This window comes from Thamnophis sirtalis, unplaced genomic scaffold (assembly GCF_051295495.1).
Source record: "Thamnophis sirtalis isolate CommonGarterSnake01/CBP01778 unplaced genomic scaffold, rThaSir2_p1.2 scaffold_4, whole genome shotgun sequence".
NCBI classification, from domain to species: Eukaryota; Metazoa; Chordata; class Lepidosauria; order Squamata; family Natricidae; genus Thamnophis; species Thamnophis sirtalis.
The window spans coordinates 85,032,399-85,050,373 of NW_028261384.1; the positions used below are offsets into that span (position 1 = coordinate 85,032,399).

General features: G+C 46.0%; 1 protein-coding gene across 1 annotated transcript; it reads left to right on the forward strand.

The window, feature by feature from the left end:
* Positions 1 to 441: 441 nt before the first annotated feature.
* On the forward strand, positions 442 to 4,096 carry LOC148045947 (uncharacterized). Its single transcript, XM_087713246.1, has 2 exons — positions 442 to 1,251; positions 4,007 to 4,096. The coding sequence occupies exons 1-2, from the start codon at positions 465 to 467 to the stop codon at positions 4,054 to 4,056; spliced, it is 837 nt and encodes a 278-aa protein (XP_087569372.1). The 5' UTR covers positions 442 to 464; the 3' UTR covers positions 4,057 to 4,096.
* The last annotated feature ends 13,879 nt before the right edge of the window (positions 4,097 to 17,975 follow it).

The window sequence follows — 17,975 nt, forward strand, 5'->3', positions numbered from 1 at the left end:
CACTCTGTTCTCAATAAAGGTTGTTGTTTGCATACCCGTTTGTCGCGTCCTTTCCCTTCGCTCCAAGATGCAAAACTGGCGACGAAGGTGGGATTCCGATTCCCGCGACCACGGAGAAGAACAAGCCAGCTGCCACCGCGTCTGAACCAGCACGAACGCTATCCTCAGGCTGAGAACTCCGGCAGCGAACGCAAAATTTTCTCCGCCCTCTTCCTCCCCCTCTCTGGCCCCACACCACGATGGCATCAGCGCTTCCTCCTTTCGCGCCATTCGGATCCGCCGGAGAATCATGGGACGGCTTCATGGAGGGCTTCGAGTGCTACTTAATCGCATCGAAGAACCAGGCACAGACCGACGAGGAGAAATGCAGCTTCTTCTTGTCCTGCTGCGAGCCTTCCATGTTCGCCTCTGCGAGAGCCCTGGCCGCCCCAAGGCCAGCCTACAAACTTGGGTGGGACGAGCTGATGTCCAGGCTGAGGAACCACTACGCTCCCTCACCCTCTCTGATCGCACGCCGCTTCACCTTCCGCCGCCGAGTGCAGAAGCCCAACGAATCCATCAGCCAGTTTCTAGAGGTTTTGCGCACAGTGGCCGCCCAGTGCGATTTTGCAGACCTGGAGGAGAACCTCGTGGAGCAGTTTGTATGCGGGGTCCGCGACGTGCATTTGCGCAGCCGCATGCTCCGGAACCACAAAATCACCTTGGTGCAAGCCGTGGAGACCGCGCGAGCAGCGGAGCTCTCCGAACAATCCACGGCCGACATCGAACGCCTCCAGCTGAAAACCCCCGCGCAAACCGCCGCGGGGCCTTCCACCCAGACGAACCTCGTCGACGACCTCTCTCCTGCTGAAGACGAGGAGGAGGAAACCGTCGGACAAATGAGGACGCAGCCGAAGCGGAGGCCACACCAGCAACCACCGACGCCCGCTCAGCCAGTCTCAAACGCACCTTGCCGCGGATGCGGCGGCCGCCACAGCCGCGCATCCTGCCCGTTCCGTTCCGCCGTCTGCCGCCGCTGCCGAGGAGAAGGACACCTCGCCAGGGTCTGCCGGGCTCTCGTGCCAGCCCCATCGTTCATGCAGCCCAGCGACCAGCGCCAGGCACCGCAACGCCGCCAACAGCCACGTCCTGCGAGGCGAGCTGAGGACTGCCACTCAACCTACCAGCCCTCCAGCGCCGACTGCGTGGTCTACCAGGCTTCCCACGTTCCCGCCGGCGATCGCAAAATCAGCACCGCCGTCCGACTCGAAGGTCAGCTTTGTCGAATGGAGGTGGACTCCGGGTCTTCCCGTTCTCTCCTATCTTGGGCCCTGTTTTCCCGCCTTTGTCCCGGGGTTCCCCAGAGCCATTTGCGCCCCGTCGGGGTCTCCCTCCTAGACTACCAGGGAAATGGGATTCCCACGGCAGGAATATTCCACATCCAGGTGGAATACGGAGACTTTAAGGGGAAACTCCCAGTTCTAATCGTCAGGAACGATCTGCCCGCTCTCCTCGGGTTGGATTGGTTTCCCGCTTTGGGCCTCACCATAGAGGGGGTGCACAGGGTAGTCCCCCTCACCGTAGATAGCGTTCTAGATGAGTTCGCAGATGTGTTCGATGGGAAACTGGGCTGTTATAAGGGCACCCCCATTTCCCTCTGCCTCGATCCCCAGGTCACTCCCATTAGGCTGAAGGCACGCAGGGTCCCCTTCGCATTGAGAGCAAAGGTAGACGCTGAACTTGATAAGCTTATAGAGCAGGGGGTAATCGAGCCCGTAGATCACGCCCGTTGGGAAACCCCCATAGTCCTCCCGGTCAAACCCGACGGATCGGTGAGAATATGTGCCGACTATAAGTCGACCATCAATTTGGCCCTGCAGGCAAATCCATATCCGGTTCCCGTAGTGCAACACCTACTCCACTCCTTAGGGCAAGGCCGCATTTTCGCCAAGCTAGATATGGCACAGGCCTACCAGCAGCTTCCCGTAGACGACGATGCGGCTACAGCCCAGACCATCGTCACCCACCGCGGGGCCTTCCGTTGCCGCCGCCTCCAATTCGGCGTTTCGGTTGCCCCGGGGATTTTTCAGAGCCTCATGGAGCGGTTGCTCCACGGGCTCCCAGGCGTCGTTCCCTACTTCGACGACGTCCTGGTCGCAGCCCCCAGCCACTCGGAACTCCTGAAAATACTGCGGGAGGTTCTCACACGTTTTAGGGAGGCAGGACTGAAACTAAAGCGCAGCAAATGCGAAATTGCTGTTCCCAAAGTAGAATTCTTGGGGTTCCTCATCGATGCCCAAGGCATCCACCCCACTCCTTCCAAAGTTGCCGCCATCAAAAACACACCTTCACCCACCTCTAGGGCGGAATTGCAGGCGTTCCTGGGGCTTTTAAACTTCTACGCCCCTTTTATTCCCCACAAGGCGTCGCTAGCTGAGCCGCTACACCGACTGCTTGACCGGTCAGCGGCCTGGCAATGGGGTAGCCGTGAAGCGCACGCGTTCGCGGCTATAAAAGACATTCTGACCTCGTCGGCAGTCCTAATCCAATATAGTGATAGGATGCCCCTAGTCCTGACTTGCGACGCCTCTCCCTATGGCATAGGGGCGGTCCTGAGCCATGCCCTCCCGAACGGCTCAGAGGCCCCCATAGCTTTCTATTCCCGGACACTCTCCTCCACGGAGCGGAACTACAGCCAAATCGATAAAGAAGCCCTGGCTGCAGTGTCCGGCATTAAGCGGTTCCATGACTACCTCTATGGTAGGAATTTCACCCTTGTCACGGATCACAAGCCGCTCCTGGGGCTACTGGCAGGCGACAAGCCAACCCCCCCCATTTTGTCTCCCCGCATGACACGCTGGACGGAGTTCCTAACGGCGTATTCGTATACGCTGTTATACCGTCCGGGTAAGCAGCTAGGGCACGCAGACGCCCTGAGCCGTTGCCCTTTGCCAGAGTCGGACACAGCCCACGTGCCCGCTCTCTCTATTTTGTCCATCGCCGAATCCGACCTCCCCGTCTCTGCCGCGGACGTCGCAGCTTGCACAAAGGCTGACCCCGTCCTATCCCAAGTAGCTTCATGGGTTTTGAGGGGTTGGCCCGCGGAAAAGGTAGCGGAAGGATTCCGACCATTTAAAGCACGACAAGCCGAACTCGCCCTTCACGGGGGTTGTCTTGTCTGGGGGGATAGGGTAGTGATCCCCACAGCCCTGCGGGCACGAATTCTGCCCGCACTCCACAAAAACCACCCAGGCATAGCGCGAATGAAAGCCTTAGCCCGTAGCTATGTGTGGTGGCCCTTGCTAGATTCGGAAATTGCAGACTACGTAGGCCGATGCAGGATCTGCCAAAACTCTAGGCCGAATCCCCCCACAGCCGCCCCTCGTGAGTGGGAAATCCCTAGAGGCCCATGGTCCCGTTTACACATTGACTTTGCCGGCCCCTTCCACGGCCGAAACTTCATGATAGTAGTCGATGCTTACTCCAAGTGGGTGGAGCTGGTAATCATGACCTCCACCACAGCAGAGAGTACAGTGAGGGCCCTTCGTAAGATGTTCGCCACCCATGGGTTACCGGATGTGATAGTCTCAGATAATGGGCCCCAGTTTACCTCCACCACGTTCCAAGAATTCCTGGCCGAACAAGGAATCAGACACGCAGCCACAGCCCCTTATCACCCAGCTAGTAACGGCCGGGCGGAGCGCGCAGTTCGCTCAGCCAAAGAAGCTTTGGGCCGCATGGACCAGGGCGACTGGCAAGAAAGAGTGGCAGCTTACCTCTTGAGCCAGCACTCCATACCCTGCCCAACGACTAATAAAAGCCCCGCGGAGCTCTTGATGGGTAGGAGATTGCGAACCCCCCTAGACAGGCTCCATCCACTTTACGCAGGGGATCTGCCGAGCAACCTGGGGGCCCTCCCTTCCCACGCGTTTAAGTTAGGGGATCCTGTATGGGCCCGCTCCTTTTCTGGGGATCCACGGTGGGTTCCCGCAACCATCACAGCTCTGACGGGCCCCTGTTCCTTCAGGGTCGGCCTGGCCGACGGAACACAATGGAGGCGCCACGTGGACCAGTTAAGGCGACGCCTCCCCGCGGAAACAGACGCCCCGAGCCTCTCAGACACCCGCTCTCAGCATGAGCCACCCTCGATGACCTTCCTCCCAACGGACCGCCTCCACCCGGGGAACGGGGGACAAGCCGATGCGAACCTTTCGGACAAACGCGCCTCACCCGGCTACTCCCTTCCTCGAAGCCCTTATCGAGACTCTGAACCTACACCCCAACCAGACTGCACGGGGCCACTGTCGGACACTCCTGTTGCCACGGAGACGCCACCCCGGACAAATGGACATCGGGCACGGGGCCCGGGGCCAGCGCCATCTCACGGGGCCGCGTCGCAGATTCACCGCCCCGCCACGGACACACCTCCGCCGGCGGTTCCCCCCCCAACGACAACCGCCGGGGAGCCACGAAGGTCGGGACGAGAACGTCACCGTCCCACCTACTTACAAGACTATGTTTGCCCTTCCTAAGGGAACTCTTTGACTGGGGGGGGAGGGGTGTTGAATACTAGCGCGGGAAATACAAGCGCGGGAATAAAGGACTCCCTTCTGATTGGTTCCCGGGCGGAGCCGGTTCAATCCTTGCCCTGATTGGTCGAGCTACTCGACGGCCCATTGGCTCCTCGTTCAAACCCGGAGGTATAAATGTTTGGCGCGAACCACGCCACGTCGAATCGTAGTCACTCTGTTCTCAATAAAGGTTGTTGTTTGCATACCCGTTTGTCGCGTCCTTTCCCTTCGCTCCAAGATGCAAAACTTATGTACCTCCTGCACCCGCCCCCCAGATAGTAGAGGCCTCTACCGCATTGGAGGAGCACTCCCCCGATCACTCTCACTGTTTCCAATCTCCAGTTTCCAATGAGGGCGAGAGCGACTGTTGGTACTTACCTGAACATCGATTCTAATGAAGAAAGCTGGAGGTGCTACGAGTGGGCTATCGTCAATCCTGATTGGTCCATAGACTGAGAGAAATTATTGCAGCCATCCCTCTAATCCTTCTGCCCAGTTCCTCGAGATTGTAGGGAGTAAATCTGAAATAAACATAACAACAAGGAAAAACCTCCTTCCCCCTTGCTGCTACCCTAATTAGGGAGGGAAGATAGCACCTCCCGCTTTCATCATTAGAATCGACATTCAGGTAAGTACCAACAGTCATTCTCCATGATGAAGAGTGGGAGGTGCTACCAGTGGGACATACCCAAGCTACCGTCCATAGGGAGGCAATAATTTAGGAATCTGTAGCGGCCGATGAAGCCACTGCCTGCTGCAACACTCTAAGTTCAAATGATGGTTCAGCAGATGCATAAGCGTCCAATCTGTAGTGTCGAATAAATGAGGTAGGGGACTCCCAAGAAGCTGCCCTATAGATATCCTCGAACGGCGCTCTCGTTGCCCATGGCTCTGTGGTAGCCACACTGCGAGTAGAATGTGTGGTGATACCCTGAGGTGGAACCTTGCCTTTAGCTTTGTAAGCCAAGGAAATAGCTTTCCTTAACCACCTACCTATTGTGTTTGACGTCACCCTTGCTCCCTGCGTGGATGATGGAACGACACCAGAAGATCTTCCAACTTACGAAACGAAGCCGTTCATTTGAGATAAATTCTCAGTGCTCTGAGAACATCCAGCCTATGCCAGGGACGCTCCCTTGTGTGAGACAGATCTTGACAAAAATTGAGCCAGACTATCTCCTGTGCCCTATGAAATGGAGTATTAATTTTGGGTAGGAAGGCAGGATCTAATTGCAAGGTTACCCTATCCTGGTGGAAAATGCATGAATTGTTAAAGCCCCAAGCTCTGAAATACATCTAGCCAATGTTATGGCAATTTAAAAAGTCACTTTCAGAGTGAGAAGCTGAAGAGAAACTGTGCGCATTGGCTCAAAAGGAGTGTCTGTCATAGCCTGTAGGACCAAAGACAAGTCCCATGTAGAAAACCTATGTATAACCGGAAGGGCAAGATTGGCAGCCCCTTTTAAGAATTTCCTAACAAAAGGAAGGTGATATAAGGGAACTTGACCTTCACCTGGCAAAATAGTAAACAGTGTAGTCATTTGGCGGCGTAGGGTGTTGAGTGCTAAACCCTTGTCTAACCCATCTTACAAAAAATCTAAAACTTGAGGCACCAAAGCGTCCTCTGCAATAATGGATGCCGCCTCACACCACCTTGCAAAAGTTGACCACATAGCATTATATATTCTAGTGGTCAAAGGCTGCCTAGCTGCTTCCAAAGTGGAAATGACTCTACTAGAAATGTTGGCCCTACTCAAAATGTCTTTTTCAAGTGCCAGGTGGTTAGTTTCAGCCATTGAGGCTCTGGATGAATTAATACCCTCTGGCACAAGCAAATCTCCTCTTTGGGAATTCTCCAATGCGGAGACACTGACAGTTGGATCAAATCTGCATACCACGGTCTCCTAGGCCAGTGGCACTTATCTTCCTTTTTTTTTCCCCAAATATTTTTTATTTCCATTTTCATTTTCATAACATACACTCACATGTATACTATACATAGTCCATATCATATAGTATTAAATAATAATTACATCAGTTCCTCTTGTCAACAACGCCCAGAAAAATAAAAACCCATTACAGCTCTTCTGCTCTCCATACACCTCTTCTACCACCCTCCAACTTTCTATCTTCCCTCCATCCTTTCCTACTCTACTTCCCCTTCCTTTCTACTGCTCCTCTCTCTACAATCCATCTTCCCCCCTTACTCTCTCTCCTATCCTTCTCTTCCCATCTTCTCCCTTCTGTTTCCCACTCCTCCTCTCATTGGTGTATTTCCGCTACATGTCAATATGCTTAACATATCCTAGTTTTAAAGAAAAAATAGTAATAATAATAGTAATGAAAATATAAGAAAAAAACAGTATACATGTGGATTCAAATTACATTAAAATCTAACACGTCTCGTCCAACCTTATATCCCTCCCCCCCACCCTCCTCCACCCTCCCCCACAACCTCTCCCCCCGACTTCCCAGAACCCGTACACGGTATAGATTTTTAACAAAAACAGTCTAAAATATATTGAAAAAAAGAGTAAGAAATTGATAACATCTTTACATTGAACTTAGCTCCTCCTTGCTAAACTAACTTTAAACAATTTAAATCATTCCTGATCTTAAGCATAAGCTATCTGGAATTTCTTAGTCCCGTATTTATTTTGTATATAATCAATCCATTTTTTCCAGTCTTGTTTATATCTCTCGTTTGAGTGGTCCTTAAGATATGCAGATATTTTAGCGATCTTGGCTAAATTTGTGACTTTCAATGTCCATTCTTGAATTGTAGGCAAGTCTTCCTTCTTCCAGTATTGCGCCACCAACAATCTTGCTGCAGTTATTAAGTGCAAAATCAAGTTAATCTCTACCGCTGTACAGTCAGTAATTATACCTAACAAAAATAACTGAGGAGTAAACTTTATCCTTTTTTAAAAAACATTTTGCATAATCCACCATATTTTTTATCCAAAATGCCTTAACCTTTTGGCAAGTCCACCATATATGAAAATATGTAGCATTGAGAGAACCACATCTCCAGCATTTGGGTTGTAAATTCGGATACATAGAAGCCAACTTTTTAGGATCTAAATGCCATCTATAGAACATCTTGTAAAAATTTTCTCTCAGGTTTTGGGCTTATGTAAATTTTACATTTCTTACCCAGATTCTTTCCCATGTATCCAACATTATTGGTTCTTCAATATTTTGAGCCCACTTTATCATACAATCTTTAACTAGTTCTGTTTCGGAATCCATCTGTACTAATACATTGTATATCCTCTTTATATGCATTAAACTTTGATCTCTTATTTGTTTAAATAAATTATTCTCGACTTGCATGAAACCAATTTTTGGTGTGTTTTCCACTTGGCCTGTAGCTGTCCATACTGGAACAATTTTTGAATTACCTTTTCCTCTTTTAATACACCTAAAGATTTTAGTTGTAATACACCCCTTTCTAGGGTAAGAAGCTGTCTGTAAGTAATTACATCCTGTTTTTGTGCTATATTCATATTTTCTATTGTGTGTCTAGGAATTGCCCACATGGGTAACTGGTCATTTAATTTGTATTGATATTTTTTCCAAACCCGCAGTAAAGCATTCCTTAAAATATGACTTTTAAAATTTTTGTCCACTTTATAACAGGTAAGCATGCCAACCATATACCAGATCATACCCCTCAATATTAAGTATCCTATCATTAGTTAAGTCAATCCAATCACTAATTACAGATAATGCTACTGCATCATAATATAATTTTAGGTTGGGTAATTTCAAACCTCCCCTCTCACGCACATCTTGCATTATTTTTAGCTTTACTCTCGTCTTCTTTCCTGCCAATACAAATTTATTAATACCCTTCTGCCATTCTAGCAGGTTCACATCTTTTTTAAGTATAAGTAGCATTTGGAAAAGAAATAAAAATTTAGGTAAAATATTCATTTTCACTGCTGCTATTCTTCCCAACAAAGATAACTGCAACTTGTCCCAGTTTTTCATCTCTGTCTGTATACTATGCCAAAGTGGTTCATAATTATACATATAATTTCCCATTTGAGGTTGAAATATTAACTCCCAAGTATTTGACATTCTTAACTGTTTCACATCCTATCATTCCTCCTAGTTCTTCCTTTTGTTTAGTATTCATATTTATAGCTAGTATTTTTGTTTTCCCTAGATTTATTTTAAAGCCTGACACTTGACTATATTGGTTAATCGTATTCATTAAGATCATACTAGATTCCTGCGGTTGGTCTAATATTATAACCAAGTCATCCGCAAAAGCACGCACTCTGTATTCTTGCTGCCTAATCTTAATTCCCTTTAGACCCTCCAAGCCCCGTATTTTGTTCAGCAGTATTTCCAAAGTTATAATAAACAGTAATGGAGACGAGGGACAACCCTGTCTTGTACCTTTTCCAATTTGAAAAGAGTCTGTTAAACTTCCATTGACTATAATTTGAGCCATTTGCTGTTGATATATTGCTTTGATTGATTGTAAGAAACTTTCTCCTATTTGCATTTTTTTGCAGGAATTGCCAATTAACTCGATCAAAGGCTTTCTCAGCATCCAGAAATATGAACGCGGCAGGGATTTGATTGTTCTTTCCCAAGTATTCTAGTGCATTAACAATTAATCTTACGTTACTTCTCATTTGTCTCCCTTGAATAAAACCTGTTTGATCACTGTGAATCAATTGTTGAATAACCAACATTAACCTATTTGCTAGCATTTAGTAAAGATTTTATAATCTACATTAAGTAATGAGATAGGTCTATAGATTATTGGTTGATCTTGGTCTTTTTTAGGTATCAGGGATATAAGAGCTGTCTTCCAAGATGGGGGTACCTTACCTTCCGTTTGAATCTTATTAAATAATTCCTTAAGAGGTTCTACCATTTCTAATTGTAGATTTTTATAGTAAGCCGCTGTCAAGCCATTTGTACCAGGTGCCTTCCCTGCCTTTAACTGCTTAATTACCTGCAAAATTTCCCCCGAAGTTATTGGTTGATTCAGTCTTTGCCTCTGCTCTTCTTTAACTATGGGTATTTTTTCTTTGTCCAAGTACCTCTCTATATCTAGGCCATTAATTTTGTCACCCTTATACAGCTCTGTAAAAAATTCCTGGAAGACCTTTTGAATCTCACCCTGTTGGAACACTTCCTTCCCTCTATAGAGCAATTTAGCTATGTTTCGAGAATTTTGTCTTTTCCTAATCTGATATGCTAACCATCTGCCAGATTTATTTGCATTACAAAAAGTATTATGTTTTGCGTATTACAGACTAGTGGCTACCTGGTCTGAGATCAACATATTAAATTGGTCCTTTAATATGGTAATTGCTTCTTTAATCTTTATATCTCCTGATTTTAAAGTTAACTCTTGCTCTTTCTTCCTGATTTCATCTTCCAGTTCTGTTCGTTTTACCCCTTGTTTATGTCTATGTAATCTATTTATATTTATCAAAGCTCCTCTCATATACGCTTTACTTGCATCCCATACAATTTCCATAGGTGTGCCCTTATTCATATTAAAAACAAAGTATTCTGTTAACAATTTTTTACATTCATTAATGTATTTTTCATATCTGAATAAATTTTCATTCAATCTCCAAGACCTTCTTGCTTATGCCACCCCTCCCAACTCCATCCAAACTGGATTGTGATCTGATAAAACTCTAGCTGAAATCTTTGTCTTCTTCACCCTGGAAAGCAAGTCATTAGTGATTAATATAAAATTGATCCTAGAAAAGGATTGATGTCTATCAGAGAAAAAGGTAAAGTCATGTTCTGCATTTCTTTCTCGCCAAATATCTCTCAATTCAAAGTCGTCCATCATATCGAAAAAAGACTTAGGTAGTTTTGCTCGCATTTGAGTATTTGGGCGAGAAACCTTCTTATCTTTCTTAGTGTCCATAACACCGTTCCAGTCACCCAGTAGTATGCAAGACCTATAATCCCACTGTACTAATTTGGCATGAAGTTTTCTATAAAATCCATCTTGTTGTTGATTGGGAGCATATATTCCCAGTATCAATGTCCTTTTCCCTTCTAATACCAGATCTATTGCAATATATCTTCCATGGGGATCTGCTTCGATTAATTCAGCTTTCATGTCTTTCTTAAGTATATAACTATACCATTTTTCCTCTCCATAGCAGAAGCTATAAAGTGTTGACCAAATCTTGTGTTAATCAAATATTTTTGATCAGTTGATCTAATATGAGTTTCTTGCAAGCAAATTATATCATTCTTGAACTGTTTAAAATTGTGAAATATTTTATTTCTCTTCTGTGGAGAATTCAATCCATTGACGTTCCATGTTAGAAGCTTAGTTGTCATCTTTAGTTTCCTGAAGCTTTTTTAGAGCCACCTGGATATCCTGGAGTTTAACCTTTGGCCTGGTTCCTCCCACTGCTTCTAAGCTTGTAACTGTAGCATCTTGACCGATGGCAGGTGATTGTTGGGATTGTTGCTTTTTTAATTGTTGATCCATTCATCTGGTAATCACACGGTTTGGTCTTTGTTCCATGCCTCCTTGTGCTTCTAAGAGAGAAAGATGATCCATCCTTGTTGATAATTGTGTAGTTTGCTGTCTATCTTATCCTTCTTGTTCTCTTTCTCTAGATCCAGATGGTGCGGGATGTCCAGCCTTCAAAATATTATGGTAAAAATCTCGAGCTTTCCATACTGAATTAAGACGATATCTTTGCCCCTCGAAAATGAGTGTTAGGCCAAATGGTGCGTCCCATCTGAACTGTAGCTGACGATTTCTAAACTCTTCAACTAAAAAAGCATAGTCTTTCCTGGACCTTAGCATTTGACATGGTATCTCTTTCAGAACAGTCAATTCCTGATCCCCAATTTGAAGCTTGGTTTTATAGGACTCTTGCAATATCATATTCCTCATGTCTCTTGTAGTAAAATATATCACAATGTCCCGTGGGAGCTGCTTCTGCTTCGCCAGCCAAGAATTAGCATGGTAAACCTTATCAATTTGTCAATCAAAGTTACCCCCTGGTCTTCTCATCAGGCTATCAAAAGCTTCTGAAAGAATCTGTTTCAAGTTTTCCTGATTGTTTTCACTCAAACCCCTTACTCTTAGTGCAAGTTCCATTTGTCTATACTGTATCATAATAATTTCTTTTTCAGCATTTTCAACTTTGTGTTGCACCACCTCTGTTTTCGATACCAAATTAATGTTGGCATCATTAAGATCATCTAGTCTGTCTTCAATTCCGGAAACATGTTGTGTCAATAAACTAACAATCCCCAGCATATCATCTCTGATCTTTTGAACCCGGGTCTCAAGTTTATCAGACAGATCCTTATGTGCAACGGATATCTCTTCTTTGAGTCCTTCTTTGAGTTTTGTTTCCATTGTAATTGCCTGAGTTTTAAAAGCATCAGCCAGCTCCTTCAGAAAAAATTCTTTCGTTAATGGGTCATCCATAGGGGGAGTAGGAAGCAGTGACTGCAGTTTTGTGCCAGGGGCGGCAAGGTGCCAGAACCTTTTGGAGGGGGGGAATCTTTTGAGTAGGGTTTTGCTTAGAAGCCATTCCAAGTTTCTTCTTCAACCAATTAATAAAACTCTGCTGGCCAATTATACAGCTGTTAATTTAGTGATAAATCACTCCTTTCCTTTGAAGTTTTAAAACTCCGTAGAAATTCAAAACATAAACAGTGTTACGAAGCAGCTCGGTGCCATTTTAACTGTCTCTTTAGTAGTTAAGTTATCGGTAGGAGTTCTTGTAAAAATGAAGCTAAGGTTTAATACAAACAATTAAAGGTTCACGTGTACCAGTTCCGCCCGCCTTGGACTCAGTAAATCAAATTTTGTTCTGAGGAAGAGAGAGTTTGCTTCGCACTGCAAATCGCAGCTGGAATTCCCAGCACAGAGACAATTCTGCCCTCAGCTGGCCTCCCCCCCCCTCCCAGAAACAAACTGCAAGGGTCAGATGGCACTTTGCTCAGCAGAACCGCTCACCTTATCTTCTTGCCCGAAGGAAAAGGTAAACAAACTGTCAGACGTCTGATGGATTGGTCATCCGACAGATAACGTGATCAGGGATTCGGGAGCTGTAATGAGCAGCTCCCATCAGCAAGCCCCTCCCAGCGGAAGACTGACACTATCTTCCTGATGGTCCCTGGAAGAAGGGGAAGGGGAGGAAAAGTGTATAGAAGGCCTAATGGCCAGCGGCATCTCAGCGCGTCTGTGTCCTTGGCCCCTCACGTCCAATATCTGGTCACAAATCTCAGTAGTTGAGAATTCACCAGAGTCTGAAAAAGGTCGATCATCCCAGTCCCGAACCTGTGACAGACATGTTGAAAAATGTCCAGGTGAAGCTGCCACTCCCTGTGGTCCACTGTGGCTCGACTGAGCCAGCCCACCTGGTGATTGGCAGTTCCTGAAATGTGATCCGCTATGATCGAAATCATGTGTCTCTGCCCACAAGATCAGTCTGTCTGCCTCTGTCCACAGAGCCTTGGAATGAGTCCCACCTTGTCTGTTCACATGTGCCTTCATGGCGATGTTATCGGTGAGAAGTAACGTGCTTATGTTGCAAGTTGTGCTGGAAATGACAAAGGACTAAGTGTGCCCCTTTGAGCGCTAGGTAGTTTATGGTGTGATGCAGATCTGTCTTTGTCCAGCAGCCTTGCATCATCTTTGAGCCCATCAACGCCCCCCAGCCGAAGAAACCATAGTCACGATTACTCTTGTCGGCTCTGCTGCCAATTACCTCCCAAAGACCCATTAGATCGCACAGGGTTAGCCTCCTCCGGGTTCCATCCACCAGCCAATGCCATCTGGCTACGACCCGGGAGAGGTCCTTCTCTGTTGCAGCTCCGGCCCTTTGGAACGAACTCCCCGCAGAGATTCGGACCCTCACCTCTCTCCTGGCTTTCCGAAAAGCCGTTAAAACCTGGCTGTGTCGGCAGGCCTGGGGTTGATGAGCTCCCTTCCCCTCTCGACAGGTTGTTGGTCATTTTAAATGTCTGTTTTGTATTGTATGTTTCCCTCTCGTTTGAGTTGTTCGCCGCCCTGAGTCCCTTTAGGGAATAGGGCGGCATATAAATAAAATAAAACTTAAACTTAAACTCTCTGAACTGTGACCCCTGGTTGACTGCAGCTGACAGCCACCACTGGAGCGACAGGCGGACCTGCGGAGACACTGGAATGGCCAAAGGTGAGTTGCTCATCATTTCTCTCTGGTATGATATTAAGGCCCACTGTAATGTCCTGGCGTGAAAACATGTCCAGGGCACCATCCCTATACATGAAATCATTGTTCCCAAAAGACATGAAAGGTTTACTATAGCAACCACCCTCTGGACACAGATCTCCCGTACTAATTGTTGTAACTTGGATTTATGTTCTTGTGACAAAAAAACCACTCCTACCCTGGAGTCAATTAATGTTTCCAGATGCAATAACTTAGTAGTGGGATCTAGATGGCTTTTGTCGAAATTGACTGAGAATCCAACCTGTTGGTGGGTGCTAATGATGAATTGGAGATCCCTTAGGGACTGTTCATGAGAATGAGCCTGCACTAAGATATCCAGATAAAGTTGTAGATGAACAGGCATTGACCTAAGGTAGGCCACCACCGCAGTCATGACCTTGGTGAATGTCCTCGGGGCTAAGGCCAGACCAAATGGCAATGCCCTATACTGATAATGAGCTCCCCCTTTAGAGAACCTAAGATACCTATGATGGGAAGGCAGGATCAGGATCAGAATATGTAAGTGCTTCGGTGAGATCTATGGAAGCCATGAAGTCACCCTGTTTAATACCTTGCAAGATGGAACTCAACGACGGCATTTTAAATTGGCAATATACAATAAATCTATTCCGAAGTTTCAGATCTAGGATCGCTCTCCCCCCACCCCGAACTCTTCAGAACTATAAAAAGGTTGGTATAAAACCCCAACCCTTGCTCTTCCAAGGGAACTGGTTCTATTGCTTGAATTTCCAATAAATGTTGAATTGCGAGTCGAACAAGATCACTGGGTTCCAGGAAGAAGGGAAGGATCTGAAGAGATTGGGAGGGGGTAGAGAGAAATTCCAGTCTGAGACCCTGTTGCACTGTAGTGAGGACCCAAGCGTCCGTCGTTATGCATTCCCATTGTGACGCAAAATGATATAGGTGGCCACCTATGGGAAGTGTGGGATTCGACTCACTTCCCTCTGCGGAAGGGACGACCCCACCCCCACCCCCACCCCCACAAAAGGGCCGTTTAGACTGATTCTGACCTCTATTCCTGTCCTGGAAAAAGTTCCTGGACTGGAACCTATCCCCCCTAGAGCCATAATACCTGTTCTGTTGGAATTCAGATTCAGAGGGACAGAAAAATTGACGCCTGCAATATGGTGTGGATGGGTCTCCTGGCTCTTGGTCATAGATGGGAGAACTTTTTCTCCTTAGTGTCAACCAAAATTGGATCCAAGGATTTGCTAAAGAGTTTACCGCCAGCGTACGGTGCCAATGTGACGTGAAACTTTGACTTATTATCAACTTGCCAGTTTTTCAACCACAGAAGACATCTTGAGGCTACAGAGGCAGACAAAGCTCGAGAAGCAAACTTAACAGAATCAAGAATGGCATCCGCAGAAAATTGGGTTGCCGCAATACTTTTATTGAGGTCCTTCATTGTGTGGGCATCCTCAGGGGGAATACGCTCCTGAAACTGTTGTAAACACAACAAGGTGGTTCTATTAAAGAAGGAGGCAGCAGCCACAGGCTTTATAGCCTAACCTGAAGCCTGAAATCCCTTTTGTAAAATGAATTCTGCCTTCTTATCCTCAGGCTTTAACTTGTCCGCCATGTCCCCTGCCACCATTGTGGCTGAGGATGATAAGGCCGCAACAGGAGTGTCAACCGTGGGTACCTGAAGAGCCTGAGAGAAGGTCTGGTCCAGATTATAAAACTGCCTGTCATTAGCCCGAGGGTTTGGAAAGTTGACTAGGCTGCCCCACTGACTTTTAACTACTTCTAGAAAGAGAGGAGGGGCCGGAACCTCCTCCTTGTCTAATGGTGTTTTGGCAAACATAGTTTGCATCAAGTCCTTCTGAGTACTCGCAGTAGAAGCCTCAGCACTACTGTCAAATTTTGTGGTAGATTTAGCCTTGCCTAACAGTTGATTTAAAAGGGAAGGCTGGAAAAGGCCGGTTGGAGTGTCTGACTTTCCAAAATCCTCATCATCTGACATCACTAGGCCATGAACAGGCTCCTCTCCTGTTACCGACCCTTCGCTAGCCAATGAGGGGGACTCAGGCCTAACACTTTCCCCTAATGGAAGATCCACAGCTGCTGGAGGTGGAATTGGAACAGGCATGCATGGATGGGCCTGAGGCTTGGAGAAAGCCTGATTCTGCTTAGTTTGGGACTTCATGCCTGAGGCAATGCCGTGTGATATAGCTGAGGCCATTAGCTTTTGAATGTTGGGTGGTAATTTCGGAAGAGCCTCATATTCATCATCCAGATCCTCTGCCACATTGAGGTCAGATTGAGGTGCCAAGAAGGGAAGGAGAGAGATCCAGCTGGCAAAGTGCCTTTTTGATCTTTGCAGTTTTTATGTCTGCGAAGAGAGGGGGGCCAGCCGAGGCAGAATCATCTCCGTGCCAGAATCTCCAGCTGCTCTCTGCAGCACAAAGTAAGATCCTCCCACTTAGAACAACCTTTGAACTATTTGATTTTAATACAAGCAGAGCCCCTATCTGAGAACTTCATTTGTTTATTTAAATCCTAGCTTCATTTTTACAAGATCTTCCTTCGTTAAGTTGGCTTTTTTTTTAAAAAAAAAAGCTTTCAAAATGGCGACGGTGAATTCTCCGTAACAACGCTCACCTTCTTAATCTTCTTGCAAAGAACAGCTATAAAACTTCAAAGGAAGGGAGTGATTCATTGCTCTGCCTTATAGCCGGCCAGCAGATTTTTATTAATTAGTTTCACTTCTACAAGATTCTACAAGACTTTTTTTTATCAACTTTGCTAATATATATTTCTAATATAAAGAAGTCTAAAATGGTGTTGAATATGCTGAGCTGTTTCATTACAATGCTTTTTTTCTGAAACCTTCTGAAAAGTCCTACGGAGCTAATAAAAGGGTGATTTAATACCTCTTTTCGTAGCTGCATAGTGGGCCAGTAGAGTTTGATTAATTGCTTGAAGATAAAACTTGGAATGGCCTCAAAACTAAATCCTGGTCTGAAACCCCCTCCTAGAAGTACATCCCCAATACCTGGCATAAAGTCGCAGCCTCCCCCCTCTATGCCCCCTACTGGAGATTTGCTAACGAAAAAACTTTTTTTGGAAACTTTTAGAGATTTTAAAGAGGAGATAAAAGAGGAGATAAAAGAACTTAAGGTGGACTTGTATGATAAAATTGATACCAGGGTTGCTAAAATGAAAGATGATATGCTGGGACTTGTAACTGTACTGACAGAACATGTTTCTGGAATTGAAGATAGTCTAGAGGATCTTAACGAAGCTAATACCAATTTGACATCCAAAACTGAGGTGGTGCAACAAAAAGTTGAAAATGCTGAAAAAGAAATTATTATGATACAGTACAGGCAGATGGAGCTGGCATTAAGAGTAAGGGGGTTGCGTAAGGATAAACAGGAGAACATGAAACAGATTCTTTCAGAAGCTTTTGATTGTCTGGTGGGAAGACCGGGGTCTAACTTTGACTGGCAAATCGATAAAGCTTATCACGTTAATTCTTGGGTGGCAAAACAGAAGCAACTCCCCCAAGATATAGTTATATATTTCACTACAAGAGAGTTCAGAAACAAATTACAAGAGTCTTATAATACTAGGCTCCAAATTGGGGGCCAGGATTTGACTGTTTTGAAAGAAATACCACCTCAAATGCTAAGAGCCAGGAGAGACTATGCTTTTTTAGTGGAAGAACTCAGAAACCGTCAGATACAGTACAGATGGGACACACCATTTGGTATTATATTTACATTTGACAGGCAAAGATATAGTCTCAACTCCGTATGGAAAGCTCGAGATTTTTATCACAATATTTTGAAGGCGGGACACCCTGCACCATCTGGATCTGGAGAAAGACCACAAGAAGGACAAGACAGACAGCAAATCACACAATACCAGACAAGATGTACCATCTCCCCTCCCTAGAAGGGCAATGTGTTATGGAACAAAGACCTAGCCATATGACTACCAGACAAATGGAAAAACAAGCTAAAAGGCAACAACCTCAACAATCACCGGCCATCGATCAAGGAGTTACAGCAACAAGTTCAGAAGCCGTGGGAGGAGCTAGGCCAAAGGTTAAACAGGCCATGCAGGAGGCTCTAAAAAAGCTTCAGGTAACCAAAGATGACAACTAAGATTTTAACATGGAATGTCAATGGACTGAATTCTCCACAGAAGAGAAAGAAAATATTTCACTATCTTA

Bases quoted from the DNA above. Each gene is read 5' to 3' on its own strand.
- LOC148045947 (XM_087713246.1), top strand. From the start codon at position 465: ATGTCCAGGCTGAGGAACCACTACGCTCCCTCACCCTCTCTGATCGCA. The intron at 1,252-4,006 runs GTCAGCTTTGTC...CTGTTCCTTCAG, and splicing joins CACCGCCGTCCGACTCGAAG to GGTCGGCCTGGCCGACGGAA.